Source organism: Barbus barbus (assembly GCF_936440315.1).
Source record: "Barbus barbus genome assembly, chromosome: 23".
NCBI classification, from domain to species: Eukaryota; Metazoa; Chordata; class Actinopteri; order Cypriniformes; family Cyprinidae; genus Barbus; species Barbus barbus.
The window spans coordinates 22,838,710-22,864,655 of NC_136751.1; the positions used below are offsets into that span (position 1 = coordinate 22,838,710).

The 25,946-nt window shown below is 35.8% G+C and overlaps 1 protein-coding gene across 1 annotated transcript in view; it reads left to right on the top strand.

Annotated features, from left to right (window-relative positions):
• LOC306842820 (ankyrin repeat and BTB/POZ domain-containing protein 3-B) overlaps window positions 1–24,188 on the top strand; it is a 59,020-nt gene extending 34,832 nt beyond the window's left edge. The window contains exons 3-17 of the mRNA XM_079373910.1: window positions 10,069–10,273; window positions 11,473–11,625; window positions 11,907–12,072; window positions 13,135–13,224; window positions 14,935–15,036; window positions 15,344–15,437; window positions 15,548–15,683; window positions 15,785–16,005; window positions 19,103–19,281; window positions 20,293–20,398; window positions 21,226–21,328; window positions 21,523–21,604; window positions 21,768–21,836; window positions 22,757–22,870; window positions 22,968–24,188. Coding sequence (XP_079230036.1) covers window positions 10,069–10,273; window positions 11,473–11,625; window positions 11,907–12,072; window positions 13,135–13,224; window positions 14,935–15,036; window positions 15,344–15,437; window positions 15,548–15,683; window positions 15,785–16,005; window positions 19,103–19,281; window positions 20,293–20,398; window positions 21,226–21,328; window positions 21,523–21,604; window positions 21,768–21,836; window positions 22,757–22,870; window positions 22,968–23,177 — 2,030 coding nt within the window. The 3' untranslated portion in view covers window positions 23,178–24,188. The remainder of the gene's footprint in view (window positions 1–10,068; window positions 10,274–11,472; window positions 11,626–11,906; window positions 12,073–13,134; window positions 13,225–14,934; window positions 15,037–15,343; window positions 15,438–15,547; window positions 15,684–15,784; window positions 16,006–19,102; window positions 19,282–20,292; window positions 20,399–21,225; window positions 21,329–21,522; window positions 21,605–21,767; window positions 21,837–22,756; window positions 22,871–22,967) is intronic.
• The last annotated feature ends 1,758 nt before the right edge of the window (window positions 24,189–25,946 follow it).

Below are 25,946 nucleotides of genomic sequence, written 5' to 3' on the forward strand. Positions count from 1 at the left end.
GCTTAAATTAAAGCTCTTCTGGCACTTTATACTTTATCTACCAGTAATTCCTTTTTCAGATAAGCGGAAGCCACCATCATTCTTTGGTTAAATACTTGTTTGTGTTTGCAAGTGTTTTACCCGGTACTATTTCTGTCGGGCGATCTACAGCTGTTTGATCTGCATGTACAGCACATTTTCACAGTACTCAGGAACAGCTGCATGATGGTGTGGAGTGTTTAAAGATATGAATTTCAATGCAAATTCATTTCGTTTGAAGTAAGTATTAGCCCTAAATTGGAGCATTTCACACCAAAGTGGTATGTGTTTACTAGTAGGAATCCATCTACTCAGGATTCAGGTTTCCATCTCTCACCTCAAACAGGCCTTTAGCTCTCAATATCCCATACAGCACAATCCACTCTCATACAAGTGCCATACACTGTATTTGATTGTCCCATGAATTTAATACACTGCTTTAGATATCAGTTTTTAAAAGGTTTGTTGTTATCTCAACTGTTTAACAAAGCATGCAGTTTGTCCTATGTGCATCTCCATCTAGTTTAACAATGCTCAAAAACATTAATATATATTATATTGTATGCATTTATTTTCTGTTTTATGTATAATTATGTATTTTAGTGAATTATGGAATATTATTATATATCTATATTTTTATGTTTATTTCGGTACCACTTTATTTTAAGGTGTCATTGTTAAACGTTACATGAATTTACTATTATAATAACAATTAATTATGCATAATTACATGCAAGTAACCCTAAGCCAAAGCCTAATCCTAACCTTAACCATATAGTAAGTACATGCAGTTAATTAATATTACTCAGTACTTAAATGTATAATTACACTGTAACAAGGACACCTTAAAATAAAGTGTAACATTTAATCTTAATATATTATATTTAAAATGTTCCAAAACTAATATATGTACAGTTACAGTATGCATTGCATTCTTACATTTATTTGCATACTAAATTATGATTGGTCTTTTTTTCTGAATTATAAAAGCTCTTGTCTTACTTGCGCATAATTATTCTATAATTATATAGTTGCCTTTACTTTACTGCACAGTGACATGTGATGTGCAGCCATCTGAAAACAAGATGCATGCTGAATGTCATGACAACAACAGCATTTAATTTAAGCAGAACCAAAGCCTAAAACTCAATCTTGCCTAAAACTTTAACACTATTGGTTTGCTGCCTTGCAAGCATTGGTATTTCCTTCTGGAAATGCAAATCTAATTAGATGTCAAGCTCTTTTACTTAGGAGATTGGTCATGTAATTCAATATATTTTACAGCAGAAAGCTTGTTCTATTCTTGAAAACATTGATTTTTAAATGCAATTCTATATGTGCTGCAGGACAGACCTTGAAAGCGAAATCTTTGTAGTCACAACAGCTACGTTATATGAACTCGGCAACAACAAACACAAAAATACAACAAATAAGCATGGCACTGTTTAATATCTGAAAAGTAAAAGGAAACTTCTCATAGCAAAGCCTGGAGAAGCAGATATGTGCCAAATGCTGTAATGTGTTACTTTAGAAATGCCTGTGTTCTTCAAAACTTCCATATAAAATCTCCATTAGTTTTATTATAGACACAGTATCCATGGAGATTTCCATAAAATGCGTCGTCTATTTCCAGCTCCTCTCTTCTTTATTTCTCTCTCTTTCTCATGGATGTCCCCAGTGACCCTGCAGGGGAAGTTGAGGGCAGTTTGAACCCTGGTTAGGGACAGTGATCCTCCCCTGATTTACACATTCAGTATTACGCCTCCAGCAAGGGCAGGAACAACAACTGTCACATAGAGGCTCTTTCTGCTTTTGGACAGTCACAGCAGAACACTCTCACTCAAAGGGCAGAGTTTATTTTAAGAGAAGGCTGTACTTGCAAAATGTAGATCTAATTATACAGCTTTTAATGACAAATGAGTTTTTGTGTGTTGCTGATTTTTTTTTTTTTTTTACAGAGTTTGCCTATCAAGAAATATTTAAAATAGTATAAACTTGATGTTTCATAATATATACACTACTGGTGAAAGGTTTGGAGTAATTAATTTTTTTTTAAGTTTTTGAAATAAACAGTTCTAAATATTTATTTATTTATTTAGTCATTTAGCAGACGCTTTTATCCAAAGCGACTTACAAATGAGGACATAAGAAGCAATCACAACCAACAAAAGAGCAACATTTATTTTTAATAAAAAGACATAGATAAAATAAAATTAGAATAGAGAGTGCTAGAGTTAGAGGGTCAAGTAAAGATGGAACAGATGAGATTTTAGCCGTTTCTTGAAGATGGGTAAGGATTCGGCTGCTCGGAGTGAGTTGGGCAGGTCATTCCACCAGATGGGAACAGTTAATGAAAAAGTCTGTGAAAGTGTTTTTGTGCATCTTTGGGATGGCACAATAATGTGTCGTTCACCTGTAGAACGCAAGCTTCTAGAGGGCACATAAGTCTGAGCCAGTGGTTGTTCTGTAGGCAAACATTAATGCATTGAATTTAATGCGAGCAACTATTGGTAGCCAGTGCAAATTGACGAACAGAGGCCTGACGTGCGTTCTTTTCGGCTCATTAAAGATTAATCTTGCAGCAGCATTTTGGATTAATTGTAGAGGTTTAATAGAATTGGCTGGAAGTCCTGCCAAGAGAGCATTGCAATAGTCAAATCTGGACAGAACAAGAGCCTGAACAAGGAGTTGTGTTGCATGTTCCGAGAGAAAGGGCCTGATCTTCTTAATATTGTATAATGCAAATCTGCAGCATTTACATATAAATATACATTATATGATACACTACCAGTCAAAAGTTTGGAACGATTAAGATTTTTGAAAGAAATTTCTTATGCTCACCAAAGCAAAAATTTAGTAGAAACAGTAATATTGTTAAATATTACAATTTAAAAGAACTGTTTAATGTTTTATTACATTTATAAAAAAAAATATTTATTCCTGTGATAGCAAAGCTGAATTTTTGGTTTAATATCTTTGTGGAAACAGTGATATTTTTTTTCAGGATACTTTCAAAAGAATAGCAATAGCTCAAAAGAATAGCATTTTTAGAAATCTTTTAGAAAATAGAAAAAAAAATACATAAATCTTTTGCAACATTACAATTGTCTTCACTGTCACATTTGATCAACTGAATGTGTCCTTAAAGAAAAGTATTAATTTCTTTTTTTAAATCTTAGTTAGCCTAAACTTTTTAATGGTAATGTATCATGGTGTTATGGTACGCTCCACGAAGGACAGCAGGAACCAGCGGGTACGTAGAAAAACAGAACTTTAATAACTTTAAGAGGAATCAATCTCTAAACAACGTATACATAACTTTAAGACTTGACAACCTAGACTAGTGAACACAAGACTTATAAAGACCAGAGAACAAAGGAGCAAACGAGATAATTAACACAAAACAGGTGACAGGACTAAACGATGATTACTAATTAACTAAACCAGAACAGGAACTACCAAATAAGGTCAAAACAGAACTGAAAGGAAACTAAACCGTGACACATGGTTCCCACAAATATATTAAGCAGCAAAAACTATGCACCAAATAAGAATGATTTCTGGTCATGTGACATGCTGAAAATTCAGCTTTGCCACCACAGCATTTTCTTTTAAATTATAATATTTCACAATATTAGTATTTTACTGTAATTGTTTAATATTACTATTTTACTGTAATTTAAATCATATTTTTCATCTTGGTGAACATAAGAGACTTTTGTTCCAAAACAAAAATCAACAAACTGTCTTTAAGTACAATGTTTATACCAGGCTTTTGCAGTAGGATCAGGGTTATTATAAATTTCAAAGCTGTATGTTATTAAATCGGAATGGAAGGCATTCAGACTCTCAAAGTCACTGCCTCTCAGCAAATCATTGTACATCTGAAGTACATATGACCTTTTGTAGGCTTGTCACGATCCTCTCACAGCCATATATATCCAGAGGGAAGCCTGAAATCTACAATTCCATACGGTAATAGTACTTTAATGTAATTACACTCATAAAATCCCATAACAGCAGAGCATGGCGGTAGATTAAATCTTCTTACAGTACATAGGTTTTTATGAGTCAGTCATGAGCAGGTTAAGTAGAAGACGTCTCTCCTTGCAGAGCACTAAAAGGTCAAAAGGTCAATGCATTAAGAGCCTTTTTTGTCCCGTTCTTGCCTCTTTAAATTCCATTGTGTTTTTGAGTTAGCAGATCTTGTTCCTTAATAATTCCCTCTCCAGATCTGCACCGAAGAATCTGACTCTTTCTGGGGTCAATTTAACAGTAATGTAGATTGAGTGTAGCTATTGCTTGCTGCATAGAAAAGATAAGTGGTGCATATTTAAATTTAGTTTCTATTATGTGAAATAAAATCTAATAACTGAGGGACAAATGAACTCCAGAAAAGCTAAGCTCTATTGCACTTCATGGGCTTTCTCCTACATATTACATTTATTCGTGTAATGGCTTGTTTGATCTAAATAAGACCAATTCTCTGCTTTCTGCATTTATGTGTGTGCGTGCTAAAATTTTACCTTGGGCTATGGCAGTTACTTAACCATTAACAGCTCATTGGGAAACGTACATTTGTTGATAGTCATTTTCGCATTAGTCTGCACTGATTCTAAAAACAGCCCTAAAGGAGAATCAACTCTTATGCAGAATAAATAGCTGTCTTACATTAGGCTCTGTCTGAACGAAACCTGCACAACAGTTAGGAGTTTTTCTTTTCTTAGGTTGGCCAGACACCAATCAAAGACCTTCATGGCTGGATTGCCATCACTGAGTGTTTCCATGCCGCCCATAACATTTTTTTCCCCTGTTTTCCTAAAAGTCCCAGTTTCCTCCCATAGCTCTGCTAATGCATCTATTCCCTCTTGCTCCATAAAACGCTCATTACATTTCATTGCTTCATTGCTCTGGAGCACTGCTGGTGCCCAATGACTGGTTCTTAATTGTTTATCTACACTTTTCTTACAGGATATACAGTAATTCTAGTGAGCAGTGAGTTTTCTGTCACAGGAAATGTAGCTGTAACCTTGATGGCTGCTGAGATATACATTTCTCTGGCATGTCTGGAAAAGCCAACCTCATTACGTATAGGTGTGAGGAGACACAGACCAAGTATTTTCAGCAGAAGAATAAGGGAATACTGTGGGTTAAAATCATGAAAAGGGTAAATATACAGTATCTACAGTACTTTAAATAAATGCAGTATATCTAAAAGAACGCAAAACTTAAATGGTCCTAAAATCTAAACATGCTACATCCTACACAAAATATGCTCAAATATTTAAATGCAAAAAGTCTTATGCTTATTGTCATTATTATTTTATTACTATTTTAATGGTATTTACTATTTTATAAAATAATAATAATGCTACATAATATTATTATATTACATATATTTAAAGTAGATTTAAAGTAGATACTTTATATTTAGTTAATATATCATTATTTTTCACATTACAGTAATGAGAATATGATTTTTGCATTATAGTAATAAGAAATGTGCTTATTTGTACACTTAATTCAGTTTTAATTTAGATAATAATTTAAATTTTTCAATATTTAATAATGAAATGAAATATTTTATAAGATGAATAATTAAAAATATTATTAACTATTAGTAATAATCATTAATACATGTAATAATTAAAATTATGTATAATATTATATTTTAATTAAATATTATTATTATAATAAATTATAAGTATATATATTATCATTTTATATTTTTAAAATGTTAGTATGTATATACACACACACACCCATATATATATATGTTTTTATTTTTTTGTAAAATTAAATTTGAGTTGTTGTTGTCTTTTTAAATGTCTGGAAAATTTCTGGAAAATTGCATGTCATGGGTATAACATCAAAAACTGTATCCCAAAATCAATAAATCAATCAATCTGTCTATCTATCTATCTATCTATCTATCTATCTATCTATCTATCTATCTATCTATCTATCTATCTATCTATCTATCTATCTATCTATCTATCTATCTATCTGTCTATCTGTCTGTCTGTCTGTCTGTCTGTCTGTCTGTCTGTCTGTCTGTCTGTATATATTGATTTTGGGAGACAGTTCTTGATGTTATACCCATGACGTGCAATTTTCCAGACAGTTTAAATAAAACAACTACAGTTAATCCAACTAATCCCAGTCTGACGTTTCAAAAAGACAAAAAAATCTGTTCTGTTACTTAAAGCCAAGCAAAGGAGCAGAGCACCTTCCTCTCTCGTGGCCTTTCCTTGATAATTTATTGGTTCAGGGAGGACAGCTAATCGATTCTGCTCAGTTTTCACAGTAAAACACCATTCTGCATCCTCCATTCCCTACGTCTCGTTCTCAGTCTGGTGATGAAGGGCACCTTCTCTGCTCTTACGGATGAGAGTATCATATTTAACCCAAGACGCTCAAGCAAAAAGAAGATCTTCTGCTATGTTGTTATCTTACATTGCCATGCGTATTCATACGAATGCCCTACAGTAACTGTAGATGATTGGCTCTCTTGGTAATGAGGTTTACAGTCATGACTAATAGACGAAGACCTTTTGCCGTGGCCATGTTTGTTTAGCTGGTTAATCTTGAGCATATCTCTCAGTCAGTTCCTCTGCTGCCCCTCTGACTTGAGGAAATGTCACAAGCTATCATGAATAAGAGATGAGTGTCGGTCACAGAAGTGCCCCAGGTGGCTTCCAGCCCCTCTCCACCTCTCGAGAGCCTCCTGCCACCACCTCCGACTGCAAACGCTGTGTGTTTCTCTGCTGACAGGTGTATTCTTGCACTTTATTGTTTTGTGCGTGTATAGCTCCCACGGCTGCTGATAATGTATTCCGCATAATCCTGTAATTATTGTGTGTAATTACAGTGCATATCTTTGGCCTCTGCTGCCAGAAAGTCCACATAGCTTCCGCTCAAACTCATCACTATTCCCTCTTTACAATGCCTGCATTCTTGCTTTATTCTGTCATTATGTACTCACGCTAATGTTGTTCCAAATCCAGAAGTCGTCAGCTGTTTTTGTCCACACAATGAATGTCAATGGGATCCAATAAAACATTGGTCCGCACTTCAGCGCAATTCGCATTTCAGCGAATTGCTTGCTAATTAATTTGAATTCGTACAGTTGTATGTTTTGTATGACCCACTCATGTCCCAGTGACCCCAGTTATGTTTATAAATTGGATTAGAGGCAAACCTTCATGCTTTTTTTTCTAAATTTTCTATTTTCTTGTGAGATCAGGTTGGCTATTCCATTAAATCTGCAGCCTTGGTGGAGGAATTACAACAGTTAAACAAGTCGTTTATTTCTCTAAATGAATTCTCATCTCGCACAGGCAGCCTTGTTAATTCATTAGCGTATACAGAGATGTGAAATGTTCTAGAGAGAAAGAGTGTGAGTGCTGCGGCCGTTTAAGTTGCAGAGCAATAGATGAGGCTGTTTCTCAGTGTTCCTTTCAGAGTGTGTTATTGACTGTACTGAACACAGTGTGGTTCAGCTGAACGCATTCAGAAGAATTAGGTCTCATGAACTAAATGAGACCGCAAATGACCTGGAAGTTTCACATATGAAAAGCAATAGTCATTAGAGCGAGAGGAAGAGTGTTTAATGTTCTGTGTAATGAATGTAGAGCTTTGTGTGACCTTTGAAAAGAGGTTTGTGACATTTTGCATTTTTGGTGTTCAACACAATCCATCAGATTGTCTGCTCTTTACAAAACTTCTCATGCAAACAGGCACATAAATTTATGCACACTATACAGGCTGTATATATATATATATATATATATATATATATATGTATATGTGTGTGTGTGTATAACAGTATACTACAGCATGGTTTTATATATATATATATATATATATATATATATATATGTATATATGTATATGTACCCATTATATATATGTATTTATACACACAATATAGACTATATACAGTATGTGTGTGTGTATACATATATACTTTATACACATTTTATATATATATATATATATATATATATATATACACACACACACACACACACACACATATAGCAAAAATGTACATGAAGCATCATGTATCTCATGGAAATGCATCATTTTATAAGCTAATAAATAAGTAAACATTTATTGGTGGATTAATTTGCTAAATTTTGAACTTGTTTGATATAAATATTCTCAAGCTGCATTGCATTTCTTAACTGCAAGTAAGATTTAGCTTAAAAACCAAATGTTTTTGTGCTGAGCTGATATTAAATCAGTTGCTGTATATGGCAGTAACTGAGCACCAAATCAGCATATTTCTGACAATTCAGCTTTGCCATCACAGAAATATACACTCACCTAAAGGATTATTAGGAACACCTGTTCAATTTCTCATTAATGCAATTATCTAATAAACCAATCACATGGCAGTTGCTTCAATGAATTTAGGGGTGTGGTCCTGGTCAAGACAATCTCCTGAACTCCAAACTGAATGTCAGAATGGGAAAGAAAGGTGATTTAAGCAATTTTGAGCGTGGCATGGTTGTTGGTGCCAGACGGGCCAGTCTGAGTATTTCACAATCTGCTCAGTTACTGGGATTTTCATGCACAGCCATTTCTAGGGTTTACAAAGAATGGTGTGAAAAGGGAAAACATCCAGTATGCGGCAGTCCTGTGGGCGAAAATGCCTTGTTGATGCTAGAGGTCAGAGGAGAATGGGCCGACTGATTCAAGCTGATAGAAGAGCAACTTTGACTGAAATAACCACTCATTACAACCGAGGTATGCAGCAAAGCATTTGTGAAGCCACAACACGCACAACCTTGAGGCGGATGGGCTACAACAGCAGAAGACCCCACCGGGTACCACTCATCTCCACTACCAATAGGAAAAAGAGGCTACAATTTGCACGAGCTCACCAAAATTGGACGGTTGAAGACTGGAAAAATGTTGCCTGGTCTGATGAGTCTCGATTTCTGTTGAGACATTCAGATGGTAGAGTCAGAATTTGGCGTAAACAGAATGAGAACATGGATCCATCATGCCTTGTTACCACTGTGCAGGCTGGTGGTGGTGGTGTAATGGTGTGGGGGATGTTTTCTTGGCACACTTTAGGCCCCTTAGTGCCAATTGGGCATCGTTTAAATGCCACGGCCTACCTGAGCATTGTTTCTGACCATGTCCATCCCTTTATGACCACCATGTACCCATCCTCTGATGGCTACTTCCAGCAGGATAATGCACCGTCACAAAGCTCGAATCATTTCAAATTGGTTTCTTGAACATGACAATGAGTTCACTGTACTAAAATGGCCCCCACAGTCACCAGATCTCAACCCAATAGAGCATCTTTGGGATGTGGTGGAACGGGAGCTTCGTGCCCTGGATGTGCATCCCACAAATCTCCATCAACTGCAAGATGCTAGCCTATCAATATGGGCCAACATTTCTAAAGAATGCTTTCAGCACCTTGTTGAATCAATGCCACGTAGAATTAAGGCAGTTCTGAAGGCGAAAGGGGGTCAAACACAGTATTAGTATGTTGTTCCTAATAATCCTTTAGGTGAGTGTATATTTGTTACATATTAAATATATTAAAATAGAAAACTGTAAAATAGAAAAAAAAATTTTTGTTATTGTAATACACAATATTACTGTTTTTACTCTGATTTAGATTAAATAAATGCAGCCTTGGTAAGAATAAGAGACTTCTTCTGTTTAATAATTCGAAAATGTGACTTTTTTCAAATTACATATATGCAAATAAGCACATATTGAGATTTTAAATTCAAACGATATACCCGGGTCATTCGGAGTGATTAAAAATCTGTCCTCATAGAGTCCTGACAGGTGTACTCTGGCAAAATTACATAACCGTTTTGTGTAATATTCAGTTTGATGGACTGGCGGAGAATTTCATTACTGACAAACGTGCTGCCGAGGACCTACAAACAGCTGACTGGCTGAGAAAGATTGACAGAGCTGCTAATTTTTTATGCTGTAGCATCAATGCGACGACAGTACTGTCCTTCACCATTTACATCATTCCCAAACCAAAGGTCTCTTGTGCCCCGACAGGTGATTTAGTGTCCAGAGCCATGCATCACCTCCAGCCTCTGAGCATAAAGAACCACAGCAACGGCACTCCGCTCCCTCAGAAAAGCAGCCTGATCCACTGGGAGCCCGAGGCTTTATATACGCTCTGCTACTTCATGCACTGCCCTCAGATGGAGTGGGAGAACCCCAACGTAGAGCCGTCCAAAGTCACCTTACAGACCGAGAGGTGAGGGGACTTCCACTGTGGCTGGGTAGTTTTATTAGGAGCTTTCTGATTGATGCAGTAGCTCAAGGTACTTACCTTAAGCCAAGCAGTCGTTTATTCAGCTTGACACTGTCATATGATGAAATGCAGAGGAGTGTAAATGTGAAATACAGTGCAACAGACTGCAAGGCAAAGGCGATGCAATGAAATGAAGCCACATTATAAATAAATGAAGAGTAGGTGAAGCACTTCCTGTATCGGATGGAAAATTATGTTAGTGTCATTTTCAAAGATATTAAATAAGTAAACATTTATGGGTTGATTTGTCTGCTAAATTTTGAACTTGTTTGGTGTAAATATTCTCAGGTTACATTGTGTTGCTTAGCTGCTAATGAGATTTAGCTTAGAAACCTAATTAAAAAATGTCATCTTCCAAGGTCATGAAAAGGGCTTTTGCTAGTTGAGCTGAAATTAAATCAGTTCCTGTGAGACTATGTCCAGTTTTGTCTCTCAGAGATTGAAGTATTTAAAGATCAGGGATGTTATTGCTAACTAAAACTATTTTGTTAATTGAAATAACACTAATATTATCGAATATAAATATTAAATGAAAAACTTACAATAAACAAAAATTACATGTTGCCTTGGCAGCTAACTAAAATTAGTGTTAGTTCTAAATATATGAAATTTATTTGCAAAAACAGAATAAAAGTATTAATATTTTTTTATGTTATCATGTTTATATTGTGTTTTTTAGTTGTTTTTTAACCTAATCAAAATAACCCAACTGCAGTTTGATTGAGATTAATTAGAATGCACAATGAAAAAACATTTTTTTTTTTTTATTGTTAAAAACGGATTTATCTGTTTTTGCAAATGAACTTTTCGTATATAAACATGTTCTATATACATATACATAATCTGATTGATCATGTGACATTCAATTCGGCTTTGCCACAACAGGAATAAATTCCATGTAAAAAAAAAAAAATACTTCTTTAAAATATTTCTCAATATTATATTTTACTGTATTTTTTTAACAAATAAATGAAGCCTTGGCGAGAGACCAATAAACTAAAATTAAAATGAAAACTGAAAATATAAAAGCTAATTTAACTTATTAGTCGATACAATGTTAATACCAATATATCATTAGTAAAGACAAATAGTGTGTATTTGTGAAATAGCATAATCAATAATAATTTTGTCTCCTCCTGCAGGCCGTTTCTCGTACTGCCTCCTCTGATGGAGTGGATCAGAGTAGCTTTGGCACATGCGGAGCACCGCCGCAGCTTTTCAGTGGATAGTGATGATGTTCGGCAGGCGGCCAGACTCCTGCTGCCTGGGGTGGATTGTGAACCCCGCCAGCTGAAGTAAGCATGCTGCCATTAAATTAACATCCAGCTACCAGATATTGCTACCCATCATGAGTGAAATGAAAATGGCTCATAAACAGTCTGTACAGGGAAAACAAGCTCAGTCGACCCAACATAAGGCATGCATCACACCATAACTGCTGTTTTATTGCTATTAGGCCAAGTGTTGTAATGAAAGCTTCGTCCATAGATGAGTGTTTCACTTGGAATATGTGACTCAAGCTTTTTTTTGTAGAGGATTAAGACATTAGAGAGATGTTTTTGTATGTGTGCTGCAGGACTGATGACTGTTTCTGCGTGTCACGTAAGCTGGATGCTGCCTCTACCGAGGCCAAGTTCCTGCAGGACCTGGGCTTCCGCATGCTCAACTGTGGCCGCACTGACCTTGTCAACCAGGCCATCAACTTGCTAGGACCCGGTGGAATCAACAGTATGAGTGAACAGGTTCGAATGATTCTTACATAAACAGACATGTTCATGCACACAAATATAAAACTTGCCTTTATTTTTGTATTTAACAGTATGTGAAGGTAGGGGTTTTATCATCTTTTTAATGATAAAAAAATTACAAATATTATGATTCCTTTGCATGGGAACCCCATTCCTGAAATACCCATCTGTATAAAATTTTGGGGTCTGTAAGTTTTATAAAGAAAGAAATTAATAAATAATCACATTTCATCTAAATTTAATTAATATAATTGTCTAGCAGAATTGAATTCAATTTTGAATGTGAATGTGCAAAAAAAAGTTATTTTTCTTAATAACTTAAGTTAACATGTTAACTCTGACAGCCATAAACAAACCTTTTTCTCAAATAATAAATAAATAGCTTCCTGGGGCTTTGAAAACCTGTGGTGAGTCATTTTGCATTGGTTTTGGCCTGGTCTTGTAACCTAAAAGTTGCAGGTTCAGCCCCTAGAAGTGGTTCATTCATGAGGTCCCCTCCCAGTACAAATGCAGGTGCAACTCCAGGTGCAAATATGTATTATACATCACTTTAAATTGATGAAAGCAACTACATGCAGATTAATGCGTAAATTGATAGGTTGCTGCTGACTATAAATGCTTGCACACATTGCTGTATTTTCCATTTATGGAAGCCCAGAAGGAAACAAACAGATTTGCACAGCAGGTTTCCCTCAAGATTAACAGTGTTTAACGGTTAACCGTATTAATCAGAGCACACACCAGTGCGCTTTCCATCACTGATTGCTTTGCTCTGTTATTGACCTCAGGGAGTGGAAAAATTTGCCATTACCTTTGTTTCTTAGCTAATTCACTTGTTATCTGATTTTCCATCTCTTGATTTGAGTAACGTTATGGTTTTCCAGGAGATTGGTTCCTATCAACACAAGACTGTGCTTGAATTTTGTCTGCATAAAACAGAGGAATGCATTTAAATGAAATGCTGCATATTGTCAAGTTGCATTCCCTCGTTACTACACAGTCAGAAGATATGTCTGGCTTATGCTCAGTATGACTGGTCTTTTGTGTGTTTTGCAGGGCATGACCCCTCTGATGTACGCATGTGTTCGCGGTGATGAAGCCATGGTTCAGATGCTGCTAGACGCAGGAGCCGACATCAACAGTGAGGTTTGTGACTACATCTCTGCTGTGTTCTTCTATACACATTCTGTACACCCATCCTCCCCGTCATGTAGTTTCATGTGTAGTGTTTGTGTTTGTGTTGTAGTATGACAGGAGAAAACTCAGACTGCTTTGCATGCCCATGAGGGATTTGTCTGGGTAGATTTCCTCTGTGTTTGTTTGAAGTCACTGTCACTAGGTGTTGTTCTGCCAAACTCGGCCCTAGAAGCTAGCGAAGACAGATTTCTCACTAATATACACACTCATTATTTGTTGCTAAAACACGTCTCAGAGAGATATCACTGCAAGTCACAGTTTCAGTCACTTGTAGCAGGGAAATAATATTGTTTACATCTGTGTGTCATAAAAATGTGAAAAAGTTCATTGACGTTTGCTATGAATCTGGTTTTGCTCTCTCTCTCACAAAACCTTACACCTTCTTCTTCCATCAAACAACTCACAAGAATTTTGACTTGTTTTTTTTACCATCAAAACATATGCCAGAAGATAAGGCAAAATATTGGGTTAACCTTCATTTTTTTTTACGTTAGAATATGTAGAAATAAATTTGAGTAAAAATGGAAATGTAAAAAAAAAAGAAATGTATATACAGTGGTGGCCATATTTGATCATTTTTTAAATATTTTATCTAAAGCAACTTACAAATGAGGACAATATAGAAGCAATCAAAACAATAATGTGCAAGTGCTGTGACAAGTCTCGGTTAGCCTAATGCAGTACACGTAGCAAGGTTTTTTTAATATATATAATAAAGAAAACGAAAACAAGTATAGAATTGAAAAAGAATAGAGAATGCTAGTGTTAGAGGCTAATTTTTTATCATAAAATAAAATTTTTAATTAATGAATTAACATATTAATTAACATATTTTATTGAAGGTTGCTGGTTAAAACCTCAAAAGTGTGTTTTTATTACGTTAACCTTCAGTTTGCCAAATGCAAGGTATTTGGTGCTGGTGTTAACATAAATTAGAGTAGAAATAACAGAAATAAAAATACTTAATTTAAATTATTTAATATACACTAATTCACACAAATGATATTATCAGCATAATAATTTTAGTTATATGTTCAATTGAAAAGCTAATGTAATTTTTTTTGTAAATAATATAGAAATGTATTTTAGTAGGTCTTTTAAAAGAATTTTACGACATTTCTTATTATACTCAAAAAAACAATTACGCCTATTTTTAAGATTTGCACAATTTAATTAATAGTCAAATTCCATTAAATTGAAGAGAATAATTCTTACGTATATTAATTGAATAATTGACTAAGGATTGTTCAATTGTTTAATTAAAATACATAAGGATTATTCAGTTCAGTTTGATGGAATTGTACTACACTCTTAAAATAAAGGTGCTTCACAATGAGACAGAAGAACTTTTTTTTATGGTTCTAAACGGTTCCATAAAGAACCTTTAACATCTGAAGAACCTTTCTGTTTCACAAAAGGTTCTTTGTGGCGAAAGAAGGTTCTTCAGATTATTAAAAGGTAAGAAAGAGATGGTTCTTTAAAGAACATTTGATTGAATGGTTCAAAATGGAGGCAAAATGGAGGCAAAAAGGCCAAAGATCCTCTCCTATCTCCATATTTTAAGCTGAGCGCAGCATTGCATGCTTTTCCCAGGACAGGTTTTTAAAGGTCTCCATCTCTCTGATTTGTGCCCTGCTCTGTCCCCTGTACCTCCCGTAGGTGCCAAACACAGTGCAAAAGTACCCCTCAGTCTTCCCAGAGACCCGGCAGGCCACGCCTCTCACCTTTGCCGTACTTCGCCAGCATATCCCTGTGGTGCAGGTAGTGACCTCTCTCTCCTGCTCAAACTTTCGGCAAGATTTTAAACCAAACAACTGAGTCAGACTAAAATTCCTGTAGCGTATGCATCAGTTTTCTCCTGAAGGCCTTGTCTGCATGAATTGAGGTTCTCATTTTATCATGAAGTCGTACAGCCATTATGATTCATTATGTGTTTGCTTATTTCATTGTCATTGTCTCTAATTCCTCTAATTAATCTTAGCAGGAATTGCTTTCATTAGCTTCACTACAGCTGGAGTTCTTCATAATGGAAAACCAAATCTCTTCTCTCTCCTTCCTTTAATCTCAGTTGCTTCTGGACGCTGGAGCTAATGTGGAGGGCTCTCTGCAGGACGGGATGGAGAACTACACTGAGACGCCTTTGCAGTTAGCTGCCGCTGCAGGTAAGAAAGCTCATGCTGCAGACCGGACAACAGTGCCACTTCCTTCTCGAATTACTGAATTATAAGCCAGCGAGACCACAAGAGAGGACTCAGCAGTTTGTGTGCTGTAGGGAACTTTGAGCTGGTCAGTCTGCTTTTGGAGAGAGGAGCGGACCCCATGGTTGGGACCATGTACCGCAATGGCATCTCTACCGCACCGCATGGGGACATGAACTCCTACAGCCTAGCTGCAGCGCATGGACACAGGTAATACACACACACACATGCATTAGTCAAATACACACACACAGTCTCGTAATTTATTAATAAAACTGCAAAATCGTATCATCCTCATCCTCGTGCTGCAGGAACGTGTTCTGCAAGCTTCTGTCGCAGTCGGAAAAGGGGAAGGCAGATGTTCTGTCTCTACAGGAGATCTTGGCTGAGGGATCAGAGATGGAAGAGAGGAATTCCCTGAAGATGGAAGCAACCCGCACGGGGAAAGCCAAACTCAAAGCTCTGAGAGAGGCGATGTATCACAGCTCTGAACATGGCTACGTCGACATCACATTGGACATCAGAAGTCTAGGTGAGTACTGATGCTGTATCTACAATAATAAAATAATCACATCACAATGAATTTGCATAACATTAAGTTACTTACTGTAAGTATAGCTTAATGTAATGAATGGCTTGTTGAAAAGAGGTGTACTGAGGAAAATTTTGATATGGCATACAATAAAACAGAAACTTGCATAGAACTGCTATATATGCTATATATACATCTACACTTGACCCTCTAACACTAGAACTAACTATTCTATTTCTATTCTATACTTGTTTTGTGTGTATATATATATATATATATATATATATATATATATATATATATATATATATATATATATATATATATATATATATATATACAGTAGTTTTCTTTGAACTATTATGAAAACAATAAAAATATATTGACGTTCTAACACTAGCTCTATCTATTCTCTTCTATCTTTTTAATGATTTTTATTGATTTTATATATATATATATATTTTATATATACAACCCGAATTCCGGAAATGTTGGGACGTTTTCTAAATATGAATAAAATGAAAACTAAAAGACTTTCAAATCACATGAGCCAACATTTTATTCACAATAGAACATAGAGAACATAACAAATGTTTAAACTGAGAAATTTTTTAAATTGTATGCACAAGATGAGCTCATTTCAAACTTGATGCCTGCTACAGGTCTCAAAATAGTTGGGACGGGGGCATGTTTACCATGGTGTAGCATCTTCTCTTCTTTTCAAAACAGTTTGAAGACGTCTGGGCATCGAGGTTATGAGTTTCTGGAGTTTTGTTGTTGGAATTTGGTCCCATTCTTGCCTGATATAGGTTTCCAGCTGCTGAAGAGTTCGTGGTCGTCTTTGACGTATTTTTCGTTTAATGATGCGCCAAATGTTCTCTATAGGTGAAAGATCTGGACTACAGGCTGGCCTGCACCCAGACTAGTAGTTTAGTAATGTCAATGACAGAATCATGCCGATGAATTATGCAGTGTCGTCTGAGGGCCCGAAGACCATGGGCATCCAACAAAGGTCTTCGGCCTTGTCCCTTACACACAGAGATTTCTCCAGTTTCTCTGAATCTTGATGATGTTATTCACTGTAGATGATGAGATTTGCAAAGCCTTTGCAATTTGACATTGAGGAATGTTGTTTTTAAAGTATTACACAATCATTTTATGCACTTTTTCACAGATTGGAGAGCCTCTGCCCATCTTTACTTCTGAGAGACTCTGCCTCTCTAAGACATCCCTTTTATAGCTACCGGTAATCATGTTACAGACCTGGGCCCGTATTCATGAAAAATCTTAAGGCTAAAAGTAGCTCCTAACTCACTTATTTAGGAGAAAATCTTAAAAATAGTGGGCGTCCTCAATTTAGGACTCCTACATTTTTGCTCTAAGAGTATTTCACAAAGCGTTTTAGCGCTAAAACTAGCTCCTAAATCTGTGAAACGTTAGGAGTAGTGAAGAGGACTCCTAAGTCACTAAGACCAACTCACAACTATCCTAAAATGTCTGTTGCCAACAATCTGCCTTCGATTAGAAACATTTGACCATAATGAGCCTTTAAAATGGTATCACCTTTAAGGTTTGGAGGTTATCCCAACTCCAAATTTTCCTTTGATTATATCCTTTTCATTAACCAGTTGTGCAAGAAGTAACAGCTGTTCTTGTGTCCAGTTTGGTTTTCTTTTATGTTTGCATGTCTTACTATCAGCCATGATTATTCTACTCTGTTAATTAAAAGGTGGTTTATATGCATCCGCTACAAGAAGCATACATGTAAGAGACTGACAATTAGCTGAACATGTATTTGTTTAATTAGTGACACTTAGCCTGCATGTTAAAATCTTTATTTGAATGTGGCAATTAACATTATTTTTTAAACCTTTATGTGGATATGGCAACATAATATCGTGCTCTACAATATTTCTATGCATAAATCTCTGACAGAGACCCCTCCCCTCTCCTATCAGCCAAGCACTGTGTGCATAGTTAGTAAGCATGCTGAGATGATAGCTTAAGACTTCTCTCTATTCCTTAGTAAAAGTTTGTCTCAGCAGCTTTGTGAATAGGCTTTAAGAGTAAACTCTTAGCTAAAAACTTTTATTGCTATTTAGGAGAACTCTTAGTGGTAAGATAAAATGTTTTGTGAATACGGGCCCAGATGTCAGTTAACTTAATTAGTTGCTAGATGTTCTCCCAGCTGAATCTTTGCTAAATTTCTTGCTTTTTCAGCCGTTTGTTGACCGCGAGCCAACTTTTTTGAGACCTGTAGCAGGCATCAAATTTGAAATGAGCTCATTTAGTGGATAAAAGTGTAAAATTTCTCTGTTTAAACATTTGTTATGTTCTCTATGTTCTATTGTGAATAAAATATTGGCTCATGTGATTTGAAAGTCTTTTAGTTTTCATTTTATTCAAATTTAAAAAACGTCCCAACATTTCCAGAATTCGGATTGTATATATATTAAGAAAATGTGTGTGTGTTTGTTTGTTTGTATATATATATATATATATATATATATATATATATATATATATATATATATATATATATATATATATTATTATTTTTTTTTAAAGAAATGTGTACTTTTATTATGCAAGGGTGCATTAAATTGACGCACATGTGTTAACATGCATTCTATTCATCAAAAAATCAAGGCTTCAACAAAAATATTAAGCAGCACAACTTTTTACAGCATTCTTTATACTAAGAAATGTTCCTTGTGCACTAAATCATCATTATAGAATGATTTTTGAAGGATCATGTGACCCTGAAGACTGGAGTAATAACTGCTGAAAATTCAGCTTTGCAATCACAGAAATAAATTGCATTTTAAAATATATTAAAATACAAAACAGTTTCTTTTTATTGTAATTGTTTCACAGTATTTCTGATTTGCTGTATTTTTCATTGAATACTTGAAGTCTTGGTAAGCGTAGGAGATTCTTTCAAAAACATTTCTAAAAATCTTGCCAACCCAAAATCTTTGAATGGTTGTGCATACCATTGTGAAAATCTCAAAGGCGACTTACATCACTGATCACATAACATTCCTACTTGTTAAAAAGTAAAACGGTGTTTGTCATGTGTTTTTGTGTATATCAGGGGTGCCCTGGACGCTGCACACTTGGCTGGAGTCCCTGCGAACCTGTTTCTTGCAGCACCGGCGGCCGCTGATCCAGGGTCTGCTGAAAGAGTTCAGCTCTATTGAAGAGGAGGAGTACACAGAGGAACTCATAACACACGGCCTCCCACTCATGTTCCAGATCCTGCGCGCCAGCAAGGTGAACAAAAACACATGCTAAACTCACGCACCAACACAGAGTGAAAATTTCCACAATTGACATCATATGCTTTCTCTGGAATCAAACCTCTGATTTTGGTCTTGCTAGTTAAGCTTGCCTGAGATACATGATCATACCCATCAAGTAATTTCCTAGGGTTACTTTTCTTAGAATCCTTAGAGTCCAGAATCCTGGGGAACATATTGCTTCTATAGAATAGGAAGTGAAGGCAGAAACTTGCATAATTTGAATTGGGCATTCTGTTGACGTCCTCCCACAGCATTATGTAATAGTGAGTTTTGCTTTGAAACCTAGGGTGCTAGAAAGAATCCTTAGACACTGACCATTACATCTGCTTCACACATCCATACCTACTCCCTCTATAGCAGATCAGACAGTACAGGAAGTAAAGATAAACGTGGATTTCCTTCTATTGGGGCTACAGTAGGTGTATGTGTGAGCGTGTTTGTCAAGGTTGATCTATGGTGGAGTCAGGGAATCTTACTCTGAGCCCTGCAGGGATGACTGACAGTTTCCGCTCCATGCTCAACCTTCACAAGTAATGTGTGTCTGCTTGTTAGTACAAAGAGAGAGAGACCAAGAGAAAGAACAGCAGAGAGAGCGGGAGAGAGAGGAAATAGCGGTGCTATGCTGACAGCAGGTGATTTGTAGAGGCAGAGGCAGGCCGGGCGAGAGAAATGTCAAGTTGATGAGGAACCTCTAACAATCTTTCAGAGAAACTGATCGTTCAAACTGCAGAAGGAGCGAACTGACAGGGATTTAAGAGTTTTACCCCTATTGCCTTCATAACAAAGTACTGATCCCAAAAAACACCATGCATTGATACTTCTCAAGGATAGATGGTGTGCTTTGGTATGCAAGCTTACACATACACATAACCTTCACACAACTCAGGCACTGTAACACCCCCAAGGCAAGTCAAAATGTGTTGTTTTGTATTGGGGCTTGATGAGAGGGGTCTTACCTGTTACTCTTTCTCATGGTTTGCAGAATGAAGTGATTAGTCAGCAGCTGGCCATGATATTTACTCAGTGCTACGGACCGTATCCGATCCCCAAACTTACAGAGATCAAGAGGAAACAGATATCAAGACTGGGTACGTAGCACCAGATATCAGGTTGCGCCGTGCTCTCTGTAAAACAAACAACTGCAAGCTTTTCATGACCAACAGAAAGTTACATTTTGAACTGAACTGAGCACTCTTTTTGTTAATGAAATGTCAAGTGAACATGTCATTTGTGGGTGGTTCTGCCATTAAAAAATATTTTAAATGCAGGTTGAAGAGATAGTTCAGTCAAAAATGAAAATTCTGTCATTATGTACTCACCCTCGTGTCACTCTGAGCCGAATGACTGATTTCTTTTGTGGAACACAAAATTCTGAAGAGTGCACTGCAATTAAGAACGGTTTGTTTGAATAATAAAAAAAAAAAAGATCTTTAAAATTCAAATTAAATCCATCTTTAAAAAAACTTAATGCAATGTTGTTATGGCTAATTTAAAGTAAATTAAGAATCATTTGCTGTAACTGAAATAAAGCTAAAATAAAATGAGGTGAACCCATTAACTGCTAAAGTTCGATTTACAAACAGATCATTGAAACCAGTTTTGTGAATTGTATTCGTCTCAAAAGAATGTTGAATTCATTTTTTTTAATATATATAAACTCTCATGCATATTCCAAATAGATCTAGGTTGGCTGTAAAGATTTTCATTGAACAAAGACAAAAATTTCAGTCTGTTTCTCAGTATGACTTGTTTTGACATCATACGGGTTGGGAACAATATGAGTAAATATGACAGAATTTTCATTTTGAGGATGAATCTTTGGAGTTCTGTTGGCACTGACTGTGGTATGCTGCTAAATTTCCACGGATTCCACAGTTGCAACTAATGAAATGCATCTGTGATATGTTTATGTCAGATCCTCATTTTCTAAACAACAAGGAGATGTCAGATGTGACCTTCCTGGTGGAAGGAAAGCCATTCTACGCTCACAAAGTTTTGCTCTTCACTGCCTCAAACAGGTCAGTTGGTGCACTGCATCCACCTGAAAAAAGAAACCCTGTATAATTACAGTACATACAGTGACAGTGTGCCTTGTGATCTTTTGTTCTTTTGATTACAATACCTTATGAGGCCCAAGAACAGCTTATTTTCATTCATTGTTACTCTTTAAGGAGTGTTATTATTGTTTTAACTTCTCCTTCTTGTACCCAAGGTTTAAATTACTTCTGGCAAACAGACCAGCTGCTGAGAACACCTGTATTGAAATCAGCCATGTCAAATACAATGTATTTCAGGTACAGTCCGACTGCTCCACTAATGCTCTGAGAAGATGCGAGTGTGTCTTGCTATTTTTATGCTGCTTTTATTGAGAGGGAAAGGAGAGCTCATCATTTTTATATTGTGGCCTATTGAGTGTCATACTGATGCATGAAACATTATATTTTGCTTTCCATATAGCTGGTGATGCAGTATCTGTACTGTGGTGGAACAGATTCACTTCACATTAGAAACACTGAGGTTATGGATGTAAGTACTAATAACTCTGTTTCAGTCCTTATGTTATGCAGTCTAGCAGATTGATATTTAAAGGGATTTTACAGTGTAAAGCAGTCAAACTGATTCTTATTGCAGCAGCAATATAAGACCAGTGTTTGAAGTTATTATTATTTCTTCCACAAATTAATAAAGTGCATTAGCCTCACTATGTAATTATTTCTATTATGCTATTTCAAGTATTTTATTTGTACAATGTTTTATACATTTAGTAGTTTCTTACAAAAAAATACACTGCTGTTTAAACATTTGTTCAAAGATTTGTTTCATTCAAAGCTTTTATGCTCACCAAGGCTGCATTTATTTAAAAAGAAATACAGAAAAAAACAGTAATATTGTGAAATATTATTACAATTTTAAATAACTGTTTTCTATTTTAATATATTCTAAAAATGCTATTTATTCTTGTGTTGGCAAAGCTGAATTTTCATCAGACATTACTCACTCGATCCTTCAGAAATCATTCCAACATGCTTTGATGTTCGATAAATATTTCTTATTATTATCATTGTTGAAAACAGTTGAGCTGCTTCATTTTTTGTTCTTTTTTGGAAACCATTTTTTCAGGATTCTAAAGTTCAAAAGAACATTTATTTATTTTATGATTTAAATATTTTTGTATTTATTAAATATTGTTGCATGTCTTGACTTACTGTCACTTTTAATCAATTTAATGCATTCTTGTTGAACGAAAGTATTAATTTAAAAATATTATTTATTTTTATTTATATATATATATATATATATAATTGTTTTTTTTTTTTTTTTTTTTTTTTTTTTTTTTTTATATGGACATTTATTATTGATTACCTATGAATCTTATATACAATATTAGGCTTATATGAGTTTTATTTCTTTTGGTATTAACGTCTCTCTGCTCTGCTCTCTTCCAGCTCCTCTCTGCATCTAAGTTCTTCCAGCTAGAGGCTTTACAGAGACACTGTGAGATCATCTGCGCCAAGAACATCAACACCGAAACTTGTGTGGAGATCTACAACCATGCTAAAGTAACATACAATCGAACATGTTCTCAGATTTAATTTTCCATGCATATGAAATATTCCTTACATTCTCAGTATGTTCTTTTCTCTTTTTCTCTCTTAGTTCCTGGAGGTACCTGAGCTGTCGACCTACATCGAGGGCTACTTTCTAAAGAACATGGCAGTTCTCATAGAGCTTGAGCCATTTAAACAGTTGCTCTATAACACCCCAGTGGAGAACTGCTGCCCCGATGTGTTGCATGATCTGGAGAAGACGCTGGCCACGCGCATTCGCTCCATTCATCTGTCCTCATCGAAGGGATCCATCGTCTAAAACTGCCTCCAGACTTCATCAAAGCATGCTGAGATCCCAACACGTGCACTTCCTCCAGGACTCTAGCAGTGCGGTGTAAATGTGTTCATTCAGTGGCAGTAGCAATGCACTCGTAGTTCTCCATCTAGGACTGTGGTGATCTCTTCTCAGCAGATTTGATCTGTGCGTTAGGTAACAGCCATAAAGGAAACAATGCCATTTTAAATTTCATCTCCAAATTGAATAACACCTGTGATAGATAATGGTTTTCTTAGATGCAGTACCTCTACTAACCTTGGAATATTGCAATTCCAGTAACTCATTTTATGAGCAGCAAATGTGATGTGACCCAAAAAAGCAGCACTGTTGAGATCGCTACAGCAAGCAGGTCAAGCTTTTTTGGTACATCATGGCTTAGGGGTACAAGGAGTAAGTCCTCTGGAATAGAAAACAACTCAATCATTGTCAGCACTGATTATAGATGTTACTAAATATGCTTCCTAGATTTGTATTTTCGAGCATTGAGATGATGCTTCTTCACAGTTGTACAGATATTGCTCTTATTATCAGTAACCATATGTTTAAAATGTGGGCAGAGAATGTGGCTGCCAGTGTAAATACTGATGGAAATCTCTCATATGGAGTAGTTTGATCTCCAGCTGTAAGTAGATGTATATAAGATGTCAATCATCTTAAGACTTCCATCGAGAACTCACAATAATGTATTATAGAAGTGTTCTTGAAGTCTTGTTAACTGTTGTAAATGTAGATGAGCATGTAAGCATTTTCATGCTTGGGTTTTGTTGCTGTCGTCATGTCTTGCATTGACTTTACATTCTTCTGTGTGTGTGCGGGTTCATTGTCTGGGAAAATGAACTATTATCAGCATGGAGTTGCAGAATTGTAGCTGTGAATCCCCTGACTGAAATGACTGATTCAGAATGTGCCTGCAATATGTTCTGATGTGCTGTGTCTCTAATGACATTTGTGTCACTCGATGACTAAATCAGTGTTCTTTATAAAGATTACTACAAAATACTCATGCTTCTCGTCATTTTTCATAGTCTGGGATTTTTTAATAAGCTCATGTTCATCATTTTTGTTTGCTTGTATTGCAGAACCCAGGTTTTCCCAACTCAGATTTTACAGTACATTTACAAACATCAAGTGGCGACCCAAATCACAACTGTTTATTGCACAAAATAGACAGAATAGAAAAATGGACAGTGTTGGATTCTAAATGAATATTGAATTGCAATGGTTTGATGCTCTAAGCAATCAATAAAATGCAACCAAAATTCAATAAGTGTATTTAATATTATTTTTGTATTTATGTTATTAATAAATGCTAATTTATTAAAATTAATATAAAGCATTTTCTCATATACCTTTTGAAATTTAATAAATGCATTTATTTTGTTATCTAAGTTAAACTAAGATACAAAATATCCAACACATTGAACATTTTGTTCTATACATTTTAAAATTTAATACAGCAGTTTATTTTGTTATTTTACCTATGGCTGTATGGCTGGTTGCATTTCATTACTTTATATTTTCCCCTCTGCTGTCCACAGTCAGAATAGACCTGTGACCCACAGACGCAACTTACCAGCTGAGAACCACTGAGCTTGATAATTGTAATGCTGCTTGCTGAATTTTAATGCTGTTTGTTAGCTGATTCAGCAGCTCTGAGATTTCTTTTGCTTTCTGAGAAATCTTTTTTGTAACTTTGGAGTGCAACTTAGCCCTCAAGTTGTTTGTACTGCGTTAAAGAAGACTTAATCTCAGCAAACCAGACAATCATTACAGGCACAACAGATGCGAAAAAGGGAGAGGGGCAGGGGAGGAGGGAAGCATGAAGGGTTGCACTGAAAAAGCCAGGGATATATGAGTCAGAATAGTGAAAAGAAAGGAAAGGAACAAGAGAAGCATTGTCTTTTTATGTAGGAAGTAGTTGCCCATTGGTGAAGCATCTGGACTCAAAGTTTGCATGCTACTATATCTAGGGGTGACCTGTAAATTCAATATTTTAATTTATCCAAAGTCCTAGATTTTAAACGATTTATAAGAGCATATTTACTTCAAAGAGGACATTTTTCATGTTTTTCACCTTGTTCTCTAATTAGCCTATGTCAAGGACCTCGAACAGAATGTTCTAATATACAGTAGCTAGTCAACATTTGAAGTGGATCAAAACCTTTCATCAAACCTAAAACCAAGTTCTTTTCTTTTTTGATCCAAAAACTCTTTAAATGCATCAATTTAAATACGTTTCAATAAGAGTTTCAAATGTAGGTAATCTGCAAAATATTATGTTTAAAATGTCATTAAATGGTCACCGTGATTTTGCCAAGTAAGACATGTTCCTGGATCAACATCTTTTGTTGATCCTGAATCAACATTATTGTCCAAAAATATAGACTTTAAATGAATGAATGAATGATGCATTTATATAGCGCTTTTATTGTGTATTGCCGTAGGCTACACCCAAAGCGCTTTATAATCATGTGGGGGTCTCTTCTCAACCACCACCAGTGTGCAGCATCCACTTGGATGATGCGACGGCAGCCACAGTACAACGGCGCCAGTGCGCTCACCACACTCCAGCTACTGGTGGAGAGGAGAGAGTCATAGAACCAGTCAAGTGGATGGGGATTATTAGGAGGCCATGATTGACAAGGGCCAGTGGAGGGAATTTTACCCAATCCCTACCCCTAAACCTAACCCTAACCATAATTTATCCCTAAAATCAGAGGGAAATGCTAGCTGATTAACAAGGGTGTAGAA